Source organism: Pinus tabuliformis, chromosome X (assembly GCF_031772625.1).
Source record: "Pinus tabuliformis cultivar Carrire ecotype Pingquan chromosome X, CPIR1, whole genome shotgun sequence".
NCBI classification, from domain to species: domain Eukaryota; kingdom Viridiplantae; phylum Streptophyta; class Pinopsida; order Pinales; family Pinaceae; genus Pinus; species Pinus tabuliformis.
In genome coordinates, this window is record NC_142308.1 from 568,468,620 (window position 1) to 568,485,115 (window position 16,496).

Here is a 16,496-nt window from a genome sequence, read left to right on the forward strand (position 1 = left end):
CTTCACCAAATTAGAGAGAACTTCCTTATACCCAGAGGAATGATGAGAAGCTCCACTTATCAACCAACCAACTGTCCCAAGTATTCGGAGGAGAGGAACTAGAAAGTGCAGAAATAAAAATATATTTAGATTGATTAGCAACATTACTTTCATACTTGGTGTTTCTTGACTTCTTTTTAGGACGGTGGTCTTCTTCATGATAACTCGGAGCATCTCTTCTTCTTCTTTCATCTCTTCCATTACGATCATTTCTTCGATCATCTCCTCTTCTTCGATTATTAAACCTGTTATTGTTGCTTCTAGTGTTGTAGCGTGGACCATTGTTCTTCTCAGGGCAATCTCGAGCATAGTGACCTTTCTTGTGACAATTGTAACATTCAATGTGCGATGTTTCTCTTTCATTCCTTCTCTTTGAATTTCGAGGAGGAGGCTTCCTTGAATTTGATGGACCTCCTTTTCCTTTCTTTTTCTTGTTATGAGTGACGAATGCAGTAGGCTCTCCTTCTTCATGCTTTTGTATCCTGCCTCTAGAAACCATCCTTGATTCTTCTTGAGTGAGCTTTCCAACAATCTCATCAAATGACGGGAAGCTTTTGTTGCTTATAGTAGTAATGAAGGTTTCCCAAATAGGAGGGAGACCTCTAAGGGTTACAATCACCAATTCCTTGTCAGGCACAGTTTCCCCAACTCTTTGCAATTGATCTCTAAGACGAGATATCCTCATAATGTAGGATTGCACAGACTCGTTTATTCATTTTCATATCTTGGAGTTGATCCTTCAAGGAGATTATCTCATTCAAATTGTTGACTTCATACATGCCAACTAGTTTATCATACATATCCTTAGACTTTTTCAAATTTCCAACACACGCAAGTAAATGATCTTCTAAACCATCAACTATAACTTTATTTGTTTTTAACTCACCTTTCTTGTACTTGTTCTTGGCAATAGTGGAAGCATTCTCCGAAAGCTCAAGTACTTTTCCTTGTATGTATTCCCAAACATCATTGTCATCAGCTATGATTTCCAACCCGATCTTCCAAGCAACAAATGTAGATGAGTCACCCAACTTCTCATTTTCCTTGAAGTAAGTGGTTGACATTTTGAATTGATTTGATAGGCTCCTTTAACTTTTCCAAAGATGATTGCTTTAACTCTTGTCTCCTTTGGGCTTGTCCTTCACGTCAGCTCTAATACCATGTTAATTTTTACCACTGTTCTATGCAGTTTCAATTACTTTAGCCCAATTCAATTCTTCATTAGCAATTTTTCATAAAAATTAGTTGTTTTCATCAATCAATAGTAATTGAAGATGGAACAATAATGTAATGACGATAGGAGACAATCAACACATCAACAAGAGACAAATTTGGTCAAAGATAAGGGAAAAACCCCACAAGGGGGAAAACCCTTTGTAATTCTTCTTCTATTAGATTGTCACAAAATGTTCAACAGAGAGTACAATGAACCAATACAAAACTATCCAGCAAAATCAATCAAACAATATCCAAGATATGATCCCAACAACAATATTGATTAGAGTTAACTTTTCCAATCTGCAGTCAACTGTGGTCAACGGCAGTCACCTGTAGAAATGAAACCGTAAGTCCCAGCCGCATTGAGGGAGAGTCATGCGTGTGGCTGAAGTTTTTCGGCCGCATGGATAGGCCTGGATGTGTGCAGTTGCAGTGGAAAAATTCATGTGTCAACCCTGTGACTGTAAACCAAAAACCCTAATCACACGTGCGAGCTTCAGACCCTACAATTTCGGCCCTGTACGAACCAATATCTGCAAACTCACTTGAGACTTGTGCGAGCCAATCCAAAGAAGAGAGAAGAAGAAGATGCTTGATGATGATGTCCAAATGAGGGTCACTTGACTTGTATTTATAGGCTTCCAAGGGTGTCCAATTTGCTTTTAGGGCTGACTTGTCCTTTTGTGCATATGTGGGCTTCATTTCAAAAATACACTTTCCCTTGTCCAAATCCAATGCTTCAGAGGCCAAAATTGGTCCTCAAAAAAAAGGAACCTAGTCCCATAATTGGAATTTGTCATTGAGTTGCCAAATTAACATGGCTCTCAATGCTCCACTAGTGGGTGTCAGTATGCTCCTCTGAAGGACTTGAGTCCTAGTTAAGTTGTAATATCCCGCTTCGATATTTCGTTAAATATCCAGGATTTTTCTTCAAAAAATTATACTGTAAAATTTATTAACCAAATTACATAAATCATAATATGAAATCCACAAAAAAACAATAAACATAAACTGCAATTCAAGATAGACAAGAGGAACATGTAGTAATCCTCAACCTTATTTTAATATTATGGAATTAGATATTACCTGTTGATACAAATAGTGGAAATGGCTGAGACGACGACCTTCGGAAAATCTACTACAACGCTAAATCGGGCCTCCACAATAGAAACTGGAAATTAATAAGTGCGCTTGTGAATTCTAGATGAATTCACATGGGACGAGGTGGGTTTTCGTCCACTCACCGAATCATCCAAGGGTTTTTGTCTTGGGGCTATTGAAGTTGAGAACCTGATTCTTTGAACCTCACCAATCAGAAAATACAACAAATCCGAGATGGCCCAAATGATCTCATCTTCCTTCTTTTAAAGACTTGATAGATAGATCTCCAATCTTCTAGAAGTATGTTATTTTGATTATTTTAATATTATTCTAGAAGCTCTCCCCTTGACTCCATCTAAGTGACTTTTAATTTAATTTAATTTCACTTAAGTCATTTTTGGCATTTTTCCTTGAATTAATCATTTACCCCTTCCTTTATTTAATTAAGTGACTAATTAAAGTCATTTAATTAAGGAAAATGGTAAATAGCCCACCATATTTTCTCTGACCGCTGGAAGTCACTTCTCATCATCTCATCCTGTAGATCTTCTGGTTCTGGTTTGTTAATTTTAGATAACAATGGTATGTTCTATGCTTAAGAGCAATTTACTTCAATTTTTCTTATTAGCCCAATATCAATTTCCAGATTAGCAATCACATTAACATGATAGTAAATGCAGATATAACATAAATAAAAAGCAGAAGACAAGCCAAGACAAGAAGACACAATATTTGGTGGGTGCCAGGGAAAAACGCCAATGTGGGGAAACCCTTTGATCAAGTCTTCTTATTATTCTTCAAAAGTTCAACAGAGTGAGAGAGTACAATATACAAAATTCACTTGCCCAAACACAGTCAAATCTATCTAGTCAAACTGCAGTCAACAGGATGCCCTAACTAGAAAGTCAACATTGATCAAATCAACATAATTATTCCTCCAAATCAGCCTAGTCAAACCCAATGAATTCGACCTCCAAAAACAGTCCAAATCAGCCCAAAACTGTCCTGAAGAAATTGGTCAAACTCGGTCAACGCAAAGTCAAACCCGCGGTTAAACTTACTGTGGTCAATGCTGGTCAAACAACATAGAAAATCTCGGCTTATGTGCCAAAGAATGTGGCTTGCCCAAACAGAGACAATCCCACAAAAATCGCAGTCAAACAAGGTCAAACGCTGCCCGGTCAATGCTGGTCAAACCTGCTGCAACTTGGTCAATGCAAAAATCAAAAAACGCTAGTCAAACTTTTGCACGTGTGGAGGAGAAGAAGGCTGCCTTGCAATTCATACGACCCAATCAGATGAGGAGAGAGAGAGATATGTGTGAGATGATGAATTTCCAAATGAGGTAGATGCTCTTTCTATTTATATGCAACGTTGAGGGTGAAGAGACATGACTTTTGGGCTTCTGAGCCTACATTAGATTTCTGGCCAACCTTGACAATTTGATCATAGAAGAAATAAATTCATAATTCCATTTATACATGTCAGAATGAGATGATCTTTTGATCAATCCTACACCTCTCGGAAAGAGGAATCCAACAAAAATATCATCTCCATCATATGAGCCGTCCAAGGTGGAGTTTGGCCCTAGTTGCCAAATTTAACACTCCCTTTGAACTAGGGAGAACTCCACTTGCCAAACCATCTGACAATCTGTACCATCCCTGTCATCCCTGCTCTGCTCTGCTGAACTATGAAGAAATAATGAAGAAGAAATGATCGAGAGTGTATCATACCACTCTCCACTGACCCAAAGTCAGTCTCCATTGATCCCAGATCAATATCAAACATCCTAGCATAGGGAGTACTGTAGTACATGATGCGTCCATCGGTAGTGCTATGGACCCTATCCTCATTTCCTAACTCATTGGCCAGATGAGAGGTACTTCCCATGAGTCTCGGACTACATGGGTAAGATGTATCGGTAGGAGAAGGTGAAGTTGGTGAACCATTCATGCTGAACATATGCCATAGGAGAAGGTGCACCACTCATCTTATGCATATCTCAACCATCATGGGGTATCACTGGGGAAGGTGAACCACTCACCCTGTACACTGCGCAACACTAGGGGAAGGTGAACCACTCACCTTATGGTTGCTCATCGCTCCAAGAAGTACCCCAAGGCCCCAGAGCTCCCAGAGCTCAATATCAGACTCAAACGGGACCCTCATAAGAGGGTCTCTCCACGACTCTAAGTCATTCACGGAAGGTTAAGAATTTGACCTTCCCTAGGGGCTTCGTAAGAATATCTGCGACCTGATCATCAGTTCCAATGTGATAGAGCCTTATTGCTCCCCGTTGTAACATATCCTGGATAAAGTGGTACCTGATATCAATATGCTTGGAGCAGTCATGAAACACAGGATCCTCAGAAATATGAATTCCACTTTGGTTGTCGTAGAAGATCATGGTGATATCTAGCACATGTCCAAACAGCTCACTAAAGATATTCCTCAACCAAACAACTTCACAGGAGGCCATACTAGCAGCAATATATTCGATCTCGACGGTGCTCAAAGCAACCGATTTTTGCTTCCTGCTCATCCAAGATATCGAAGCAGAACCTAGTGAGAAGCAACATCCCAATGTGCTCTTACGATTCACCACACTGCTAGCCCAATCAACATCAGAATAACCATGGAGCCTCACATTCCCGACAGTGTATCTCAGTCCATAGGTGATTGTGCCCCGAAGATATCTTAGAAGATTCTTGGCAGCAATCCAATATATGTGATCAAGCTTGACCATAAACCGACTCAATGTATTCACTGCAAAGCATATGTTCGGACGGGAGTTCACCAAGAACATCAGGGCCCCCACGAGTTGATGATACTCATAAGGATTTCCCAAATCGGGCCCAACAACACTTCCACATAACTTCTTGAAGTTAAGTTCCATCGGAGTAGTCACGGACTTGCAATCCACCATCCCAAATCTTTCAAGTAGTTTCACAATGTATTTTCCTTGAGAAAGGAAAATCTCACCTTGCTTTTGCCAGACTTCCAACCCTAGGAAATAATGCATCAGTCCTAGGTCCTTCATTTCGAACTCGGAAACCAACTCCCTCTTGCATTGATGAATGAGAGGGTCTGCACCTGTCAGAAAGGGATTGTCCACATAAAGTACCAAGATGAGAGGTCTGTCATTCTCAACCTTAAAGTAAAGGTTTGGATCAACTTCACTTCTTGTAAATCCCGGCTTCATTAGATAGTTGTCGATCCTCTCATACCAAGCTCGGAAAGTTTGCTTCAACCCATAGAGGGCTTTCTTTAACCTGCATACATGTGTCTTATGATCTTGAACTTCGAATCCCTTGGGTTGTTCTACATAGACTTCCTCCTTAATTGAACCATGCAAGAAGGCGGTTTTGACATCCATTTGGTGTAGGTTCCATCCTTGTGAGGCGACAAGAGCTATAATCAAACAGATGGTGGTATGTCGGGCAATTGGTGCAAATAACTCATCGTAGTCCACAACTTCCTTTTGAGAAAAGCCTCGAGCAACAAACCTGGCCTTGAACTTTTCAGCACTTCCATCAGCTTCATGCTTGATCTTGTAGAGCCATTTTGAGGTGGCAACGGATTTGCCCTTGGGTCTAGGGACCACATCCCAGACATCATTCTTCATAATTGACTCATACTCTTTGTTCATAGCATCCTTCCAAACTTGGTGCTTAACAACTTCTTCGAATGTGCAAGGCTTAGTTTGAACCATGGTACTCATGGCAGTTAAGTACCTATTCTGCTTCTTACTTTCACGAAAAGTTCCCCTTGGAGCAATATGATTCTCGACACCTTCAAGAGTTTCCCTAAGCCATGAGGGTCTCCTTTTTGAGGAGGAGGGCTCATGAGGAGGTGGATCAATGGGATCCATTGGTCCTTCAACATCGGGCATCGGCTCATCCTGCAGTTCTCCCTGCTTTCCTCCATCTGCTTCTTTGTCCTTCCTTGGAATAGGAAGGTTGCTAATCTTCCCAAGGGCAACATCTTCATCGAAGGTGACATCATGACTTATCTCCACTTCTCTTTGACTAGGCACATAAATTCTATATGCCTTAGAAGTTTCACTGTATCCCACAAATGTTCCTTTCTTCCCAGATGCATCCAATTTGCTTCTATTTTCTTTTGGTACATGAAAGTGCTCGAGGCTACCAAGAATTCTAAATTGAGAAACATCGGGTTTCTTACCGTGAAAACTTCTTTGGGAGTTTTGGAGTCCAACGCTTGATGAGGGCATCTATTTTGAACATACACAACAGTGTTGGCAGTTTCTGCCCATAGGAACTTCAAAATACTTTGACTATGAAGCATGGCACGAGTGGCTTCTATAATGGAACGATTCTTCCTTTGCAGCAACACCATTTTGCTTAGGAGTATATGCGGTGGCAGTCTCCCTCTTAATGCCAGCTTCTCTACAATATTCATTGAACTCATTTGATCATATTTGGTTCCATTATCGGTCCTCAAATATTTTGATCTTCTCCCCTGTTTGATTTTCGACCAAGACTTTGAAAGAACGGAACCGTGTGAACACTTCGTCCTTTTTCTTCAAGAAATAAATCCAAGTTTTGCGAGAGAAGTCATCCATAAAGATAGCATAATATAAATGTCCTCCCAAAGATGTCACGGGAAATATACCAGATAGATTAGAATGAACCAATTGCAAAATGTCGGTAGTCTTGCTATCACTTGAGGGGAATGGTCTCCTTGTATGTTTTCCTTCGGTACATCCCTGACAAACACCTTCATGTTCTACTTTAAATTCGGGCACACCTGTCACCATCTTCCTCACATCGGGTAGAGCCTTATAATGTAGATGAGCAAACGTCTGGTGCTATAATTCAAATTGAAGAGATGTGTCGCAAGACATAGATACCAATGGGCTTCCTCCAACTTGATATAGGCTATCAACCTTGAATCCTAGAGTAAATGCTTCTTTGAAATTTCTTTTCCAAACACGTACCTTTCCATTGATCCATGCCACCTTGTATCCTTTGTCCTCTATTGCCGAGATGGATACTAGGTTTTTCTTTAGATCGGGTACATAGAGTACTTCTTGTAGATGAATGGTGCTACCTTGATTTAATTGAAGAGTAACATTCCCAACTCCTTTCACAGGATAGGTGGCATTGTCTCCAAGAATGATTTCCAAATTTGTATATTTTTCTATCAGATTTGAAAGAGCTTCCTTATACCTAGTAAAGTGCCTTGAGGCACCACTATCAATCAACCAATTTCCCAAGGTATCTGGAGGAGAGGCAGTAGAGAGGGAAGATATAAGATAAAATTCTTTTTGCTTGTTATCTACAACATTAGATTCATCATACCTAGAGTTTCTTGATCTTTTGGGAGGTCGACCATTTCCATGTTGAGTAGCGGGAGCATTCCTTTTTCCTTTGTTGTTGAATCTGCCATTCCTTTGATTGTTGTTGCCCCTGAAATTGTTGTGGTTGTTGTTGTCATCATCATGAGGTGTATCCCTTCTATTAGGACACTCCCTAGCATAGTGGCCAAACCTGTTACAAATGAAGCATCTTCCCTTCCTTCCATCTTTGAATCCCGGTCTTCCTTGACATTGCTTCTTTGAACCTGCATTGTTCTTCTTTTTAGCATGAGCGGAGAATGCAGTAGGTTCATTCCTATTTGAAGGCATGTCTCTCTCCATCATCCTTGTTTCTTCTTGAGTACATCTAGTCAACAATTCATCAAAACCTGGAATCTTGTCATTGTTGAGGATAGTAGTGTTGAACACATGCCATTCACGAGGGAGACCTCCAAGGGCAATGAGAGTGAGCTCCCTATCAGCAATAACTTCTCCAATTGAAAGAAGATCATTTTTGATCTCGGTAATCCTCATGAAGTAGGATTGGATATCTTCACCTCTTCCCTTCTTTATGTCCTTCAACTTGTTTTTGAGAAAGAAGACTTTGTTTGCATTGCTAACCTTGAACACGCCAACCAACCTGTCGTACATCTCCTTAGATGTGTTCAAATCAGAGATGTATGCAACCAAATGCTTGTTAATTTCTCCCTGATGATCTTCTTAGCTTTGAATTCACCTTTCTTGTACTTTGTTTTAGCGGCAGCCGGTGCATTTGAAGGAGGTTCAATAATCTTTCCTTGCACATAGTCCATAACATCCTGCTCTTCCAAAGTCAAATCAAGAGACATCTTCCATGCATGATAGTTAGACTTATCATTAAGCTTGTCATCAGGTTTGAAGTAAGATGCGGAGGCCATTGAATCTCGTCCTTGTCCAACAAGTCTTAGTGATTGTTCTTCTCAATGATTGCTCATTTCACTCTTGCATGGGCTTTGTCTTCACCTCACCTCTGATACCATGTTAATTTTAGATAACAATGGTATGTTCTATGCTTAAGAGCAATTTACTTCAATTTTTCTTACTAGCCCAATATCAATTTCAAGATTAGCAATCACATTAACATGATAGTAAATGCAGATAGAACATAAATAAAAAGCAGAAGACAAGGCAAGACAAGAGGACACAATATTTGGCGGATGCCAGGGAAAAAAAACCCCAATGTGGAGAAACCCTTTGATCAAGTCTTCTTATTATTCTTCAAAAGTTCAGCGAAGAGAAAGAGTACAATATACAAAATTCATGTGAGGTCTTCATTTACATACATAATATCTATATATATATATATATATATATATATATATATAGTTGTTACCAAAATATGATGTCTATCCTAACAATTATGCCAAAATCCATAATTTACATTAAATTTATCATTAACTAGACATTGAATTTGAAAATTAAGTGCAGAGGAATACCTGGAAATTAGCTTGGAGACGTTTCCAAGTTCGCTCCCGCTCCTGTTACCAAAAGACCAAAACCTCCCAGCCAAGCTGAGCACAACCTTGGTACTCAACTCCAAAATACTTCCCAATTGGAGTATTTTGGTTCCCCGTACCCAGAAGCTTCAAGAATAATCGAATCCCTGGATTTGATTCAGATCTCTTGTTCTCCTTCCAGTCTTCCTTTTCCCCGAAAATCCTCCCCCTCTTCCTCTGCGTGCTTCGGATAAGTACCCTTCCTAGGTGGTCACCGTCTTCTTCCACCACCCTCATCAGATTTTATTTGGCAGATTTAACTTTACATGTAGAGTGAGGTGAGGATATGAATATATATCTTAACGTCTTTGACATGTTTTAAACTTTGATGATTTTATCTTTTATAAAAGTTTATAATATTTTTTCATTTAACACCTTATAAGTATGAAGTATTCATATGTATTTTTTGAATATCTGATTTTAGGTAATATCCCTCTTCTTGATAATTTAGGTGTTTTAATCCTTTTTCATTCATTTAAACATTTTTCCTAATTGTTTAATATGTATACTAGTGCAAAGCATGTGATGTGTGCATTTGTAGCTATCATATGCATACATCGTATGCATGCTAATACTCTTTTGCTTATAGATTGAAATGGGTCATTACAATTCACTTGCCCAAACATAGTCAAATCTGTCCAGTTAAACTGCAGTCAACAAGATGCCCTAACCAGAAAGTCAACGCTGGTCAAATCAACATAATTATTGCTCCAAATCAGCTCGGTCAAACCTAGTCAATTCGGCCTCCAAAAATAGTCCAAATTAGCCCAAAACAACGCTGAAGAAATCGGTCAAACTTGGTAAACGCACAGTCAAACCTGCGGTCAAACTCGCTGCGGCCAATGTTGGTCAAACAACACAAAAAAATCTCGGTTTCTATGCCAAAGAATGTGGCCTGCCCAAATAGAGATAATCCTACAAAATCACAGTCAACAAGGTCAAACGTTGCCCGGTTAATGCTGGTCAAACCTGCTGCAACTTGGTCAATGCAGAAATCAGAAAACCCCAGTCAAACTTTCGCACGTGTGGAGGAGAAGAAGGCTGCCTTGCAATTCGTACGACCCAATCAGATGAGGAGAGAGAGAGATATGTGTGAGATGATGAATGTCCAAATGAGGTAGATGCTCCTTCTATTTATATGCAACATTGAGGGTGAAGAGACGTGACTTTTGGGCTTTTGAGCCTACATTAGATTGTTGGCCGACCTTGACAATTTGATCATAAAAGAAATAAATTCATAATTACATTTATACATGTCAGAACGAGATGATCTTTAGATCAATCCTACACCTCTCGAAAAGAGGAATCCAACAAAAATATCATCTCCATCATATGAGATGTCCAAGGTGGAGTTTGGCCCTAGTTACCAAATTTAACATGGTTCCAATGAGCTATTACATTAAGGTGTTCCATCAAATATTCCTCTCGGAATGCCACCTTAAGCGTAATTAATTAAGTTAAGCTTAATAATAATCCCATTTTACGGGAATTATCGGAATGCAGCATAACCAAAAGCAAGCGTGCATAAATGACCTTAATGACAGAATATGCTAAGGGAATGTTGTTGGATCCCATAAAACCCCTCAAAACGCCTGAGACCTTGATGATGTAATCATGCTCCTGTGGCTTGGCCACCACATACCTTGGAAATCCATCCTGGTTGTACTATAGAGGAAAAATGAAAATGGGGACATTACATAAGTTGCCCAAGCCATGGCTATGGAACCACTTGGCAATTACACACAATATCCAGTGCTAGCAACTACATCATCAAGTACATTTAATCATTTCTGCATCTAAGTGGACCAAGCTTGAAAGTAATGGGCAATTTGACACTTCAAATAAGGCTTCCCTTCTAGAATAAAGGCTTTGAACTCATAATAGCGCTACCTCCCTAGGTAGGAGTGGTTAATAGACCACCCTATTAGGTGTTTCTAGCCCCCAAATGGAAGTTACATGTCCTTGGTCAATTGATAGGTGTCATGTGAATAATGATGGAACGAAGGAGAGAAGACTTCATGGCCCAGTGCCATGGTCAAAGGGACCAACTATGATGGACTCTTAATCCTCAGTGTATGGATGTGGGGAGGGAGCAATCGTGGACACATGAGTTTTTATTTTATTTTAATTTTTGTGTAGTTCATAGACACCAGAATTTGGTAGCCGCTATGTGCACAGAAACAATCCTAGGCAGATCCACTGGAAGCGATCACATCCTGCTGGTTTCTTTGACTAGCTTAACCCCAAGAGCATCGAGGAGAATTGACCCCATGACCTCCCATTAGCAAGGTGCTTTAGTAACAGGAACTCGACCAATTGAGCTAGCCCTTGGGGCTTTCCGTGGACACATGAGTTACCAACTTGGCCTTTGTTTTTCCACCCCTCTTGTGTGCATTTTACCTTTTCTTGATTTTTTTTTGTATTATTGCTCGTAGCTCAAGGGGTTAGAGCTTGCTTTGTATGATGTATAGCAATTATTACCCCTTCAATGGTGAGACAGTTCATTGCCCACCAGGGCTTGGGACATGCAAGGGTTCCTTCTCATGTCCTGATGAACCGGTGGATGGCCATAATGAGTGAGGTAGAACCCATGCTAGGTTTTTGCACATGTGCTAATGTGTATGTCCTGGCCATCTTTTGCATTTTGATCTTCTTTTGTTTTTACATGTGGCGATCATATTCTTTTTCTTGTTCTTTTAGCTACATCAAGCCCTCAACAAAAGTAAGGGAGTAGTGGTCACAGGATGTACATAACCTATTCTTTATCTTCACAAAGAGCTAGTGATTGCACGCTGACTGGTTGTCATTTTGGAAGATTTATTTCTTGTAGTCTTGTTCTCCAGAAAAAACTATAAGGAAAATTTAGAGTGCCTGCCATTTCTGTGCTTTCAATCATTCTAGATCTTTTGTTAGAGGTGTCAGGGATGATGTGATCCCTCCATCTGATCTCTTGCCTTTACAACAGTCTGTTTTTACCTCAAACCATGAGGGAAAACACTCTTATATTTTAATCCGTAATTCCTTTCCTGACATAGATCCTTCTGCTACTTTCATAGACATTACAGCAATAGGTAAAGCTGACTCAAAGCATATCTGCTCAAGCACAATTTGGTTGCATACCTCTTGGGTTGTCCTTTAGTTCAAAGCCTAGTGTAGTCCATTCATCTCTGATGGGATAAATTTTCAAGGTAAAAATAGTTGTCTTCTATGCAGTTAGGAAATTTTGTTCATGAAGAAGGATTCATAATATCGCTAAAAATATTTCTATTTCTTTTTTAAGCTATGATGTTGCTGTCGATTTGGCACCTGAGGTTAAATGGACTACACCTGAAGCATACAAGAACCTGAAGATTGTAGTTGAAGTTGAAAGTGATGCTGCCATAGAAAGAGCTGCTGAAGCAGAACTGAAGGCTCGTCATAAGAATTTGGGATCATTGAAAATTGTTCAAGACAGAGGTGTTAAGGTACGTTCATGATTTTTGAAGCTTCACATTGATTTTTTTCCTTGTTTATCCAGAACTTGTCTAATATCATACTTGAAAACTTTCATGACTTTAGGGCATATTGAATACAAACAAACATTACACAGAATTTCTTCTGTAAGTTTCAAATGTATGACCTAATGCAAGTTTCTATTTTTAAATTTTTTATTCTTTTTAGAACATGTTAAAGCTGTGAACTATTACGTTGTGAATTTCCTTTTACTTTAGCCCTTTATACGTACATTTAGAACCCAAAAAGTACATCAGGAAAATAAAATCCTTTAATCTGTTAAAAAGCTATGAAATAAAAGAAGAAAACTTGACCACATCCTACAAAGTAATACAAAGGCTAAGGGCTCAGTTATGTACACTATAATGATAAAGTAGCCAAAGGGTGTGCCAAGTGCTAAGCCAGATCAGTGCATATATACAATCAAGATAAGGTGGCTATGAATTCACAGTTAAAACTACACTGAGTTGGCAAACAGCAGATCCACCGTTATTTGCAAGCTGTGTTGCTGGGGATGCAAGCCCTGAATTTCAATGTTATGAGGGATATCCCTGACAGCAGAAGTTGAATTTTGGGGGCTAATGATGGGCATCCCATCAACAAATATGGAAATAAAAAACACAAAAAAAAATCCTCGGTTTTCTGCATTTGACATGTTGGACCTAGCTGCAAACCCTAGGATGACTATGCTGGTCCCATTTTTTGGGAAAACAAACCTTAAATTTATTTTATTGTGCATTTGTTTTCTTGTGTTTCTAACATTGGCAGTCAAGGAAATTGAAGGTAAGATTATTACTTGCCTTGTAAGAGAGAATCTTGCTTGCTAAATTTGAGCATTCGTTTTCTTGTGTTTCTAACAGCAGCAGTCAAGGAGATTGGAGGTAAGATTATTACTTGCCTTGTAAGAGAGAATCTTGCTTGCTAAATGCAGAGCATAGTGAAGGTAAGGTATCCCTTATTGTAGTGAGAAGGAAACTTTCCGTTTTCCTCATGAATTGCCTATTTGTCTTTATTCTTTGATTGGATTTGAGGAGACCCGATAAACACTGGTTCAAGACTGCCCCTTTAACATACAAAAAACTGCAGCAGGGCGTTTGAGATGAAAGTTGCCTTCTCTCTTTCCCTTTTGTTTCATGGATGATAGAAGGGGTTTTCAAGCAGATTTTCTTCAGAAATTTGTTTGTATTGGACAGTCTCGTCATTTAGAAGTTGTAACAGGGGGTAACAATTCAGAATATTAGAGGGGTGAGAGGGGGTGCTGCAAGCACCCCACACCGCCCTTCCCCCTTCCACCCCCCCATACAGACACACAAAAAAAAAAAAAAACAAAAAAAGAAGAAGAAAAAAAGGGGTTGGGGGTGGAATACACATAAAAGCAACAAAATCCCCTGATTTTCTGCATTTGATAGGTGGGCCATAGCTGCAAACCCTAGGGCGACTTTGCTGGTCCCACTTTTTGGGAAAACAAACTCAAAATTGTTTTTATTGAGGATTTGTTTTCTTGTGTTTCTAACATGAGCAGGCAGAGGCAGAAAGGGGTTTTCATAATAGATGTTTTCATAATTTCATTCGTGGTGGACAATCTGGTAATAAAGGGTTTTTCAGCAGAGGCACTATGACTTATTTTCATTCTAATGAATTTGTGTTTGTGGTGTGTTAGCCTCCTATTGCAATAGGTTTCATATTTCATGATTGACTGTTTTACATGCCAAATATGTCATCTTGTCATGCTGCAAGGTTCCATATTTCCAAGAAGTTCCATTTTGAAGAATTATACCGTTTTTGAAGAGTTTTACAGATAAGGGAAGGTCAAACAGCTTAATCTTGGCTTCCCTAGGTTTAAATTGCTTGTTTTAGAAGATAGAGAATGAATATCTGTCCAAACAGCTTAAGCTTGGCAGATCAGTAGCTAGGTAGAGAAATGAAGGAGCCCAACTACTTAATCTGGGCCCTTGGAAGAGATAAGGGTTGATTTTAGATAGGAGGGCAGTTAAAAGAAAAGAGGACAATCAGGGTCTGCAAGTCTAAGTGCACCCATGCAAAAAGAAGAAAAATGCTAGGTAAGTAGGCTGGGTAAGTAGTTTTGTGGTTGCAGAATCAAGCTATGTGATCCATTTCATGTTTTCAAGTGTTATATCTATTCAGATCACAATTATGAGGCAGTTTTTCATTTGGAGGAGCTCAAGCGAGGCATGTCTAACTCCCCTTTCTTCTTATTCCCCAAATCATTCACTAACCTTCCTAAAGAGGTCAAGATCTGCTTGATATCTCTTAAGTTCCATCATTTGTCATATCATTGGCTTAAGTAAAGGTTTGCTTTGCTTAGGAATACTCTTATTCATATTAACTTCTAACATTATTATGTAAATCCCTATCTATTTCCCCTTCCCCTTACTAAAAAGCACTAAATAGCTCCCCTATGTACATATCCCCTCCCTCTGGTTGAAAGATAACCTTGACTACGCCTGGGAATTGCTAAGTTTGCCTGAAACTTAGCAAGAACCCTCAGTTGCCTCTCAAACCATCTTCTAAATGCATTAGGACTCATTCCTATGCATAAAATCCCCCTCCAAATGTATAAAATCCATCTTTGGCCGTGTTTTACCTTTCCCAAGGCATAAACCCCCTTTTTTGGCCATAAACCCTTCTCAAAGCACATAAAAACCCCTCTCAAGGGCCTTTGAACTCCTCCAAAGCGTGAAATTCCTTTTTTTTTAGGTTATCGGACCCCTTCCGAGGCCTCAAAAACCCATATTACCCAAAGTTTTTGAACCCCCGCACATAAATAAATCAATATAATATTCGGGCGGGCCCCCGCACATAAACCTGCCGTCATCTCCGCGCTCCGACAGCCCTCCGATCCGCCCTCCCAGATCCAACGGCTCTCGGCGATTTCGGAGCCGCCCCGTCACTCGACAGTTAGCGTCTGATAGCACGGCGGTTTTGCCGTCGTACAGAAGGACGCGTGTCCGCCTTTGATTGTATCGGAGCCCCTCTGACAATTACCACCCTCGTACAGAAGGCAGTCCGATGAAACCACAAACTGCCTTCTGTCTCTCCGCCCCTGACGTCAGCGCCACGTCAGCGCTATGTCACCTCTGCGTCGACCCCCCACTGCTACGTGTCACTGCCACCGCATCTGCCTCCGTCCCTACCCCGCCACCGTGTCCTGTGCCACGTCACCCTGCCGTACTGCCACGTCACCCTGCCACGTCACTGCCGTACCGGGACCCACCGCTGACGTCATGCTGACGTCATCACCGAAAAAGGCACGAAGGGTGAAAATCGCAGCAAAGGATGCCCGGAATGAAAAACTGAGGCAGTTTTCGACGCGCATCGCTAAGAAAAAATGATCAAAATGGAAGGCTGCCTATGGCTCGGCTACCTGCAAAACCCAAAAATTCGTGGGAAGCAACAGGATTTCTTCATGAAGGTTCATATTCAATCGGCCAGCGTCGACAGCATTCTAGAGGCCACGAAAATCATTTGCAACAGCTATCTTTGCCTTGAAAGGGTAGAAAAGGGACGATTTGACAGTTTCAAGCACATCAAGGGAGAGAAGCGACCTGATTCAACTATAAAAGAGTATCAGAGGAAAGATAAAGCCCAGATTAAATTAAAGAGTATCAGTGAGGCGACAAAGAGTATCAGATCAGCAATATCAAAGCAGGTGAACATTAAAGGCCCCCAAGCAAAAGTCAAAGAAAGCGGTGAAGTCATTTAAGGCTCTCAGATCACAGTTAATGTACATCAAAGCCACTCAAGAGCAGGGGATCAAAGCCCAAAGC

The 16,496-nt window shown here is 40.2% G+C and overlaps 1 protein-coding gene across 3 annotated transcripts in view; it reads left to right on the plus strand.

The window, feature by feature from the left end:
- LOC149141286 (trigger factor type chaperone family protein) overlaps window positions 1–16,496 on the plus strand; it is a 365,480-nt gene that overhangs the window by 142,342 nt on the left and 206,642 nt on the right. For 2 of the 3 annotated variants that reach the window (XM_089447541.1, XM_089447540.1), the window contains one exon: window positions 12,497–12,680. The exons of the other annotated variant lie outside the window; for it this stretch is intronic. In XM_089447541.1, coding sequence (XP_089303667.1) covers window positions 12,497–12,680 — 184 coding nt within the window. The remainder of the gene's footprint in view (window positions 1–12,496; window positions 12,681–16,496) is intronic. 3 annotated transcript variants of the gene reach the window in all.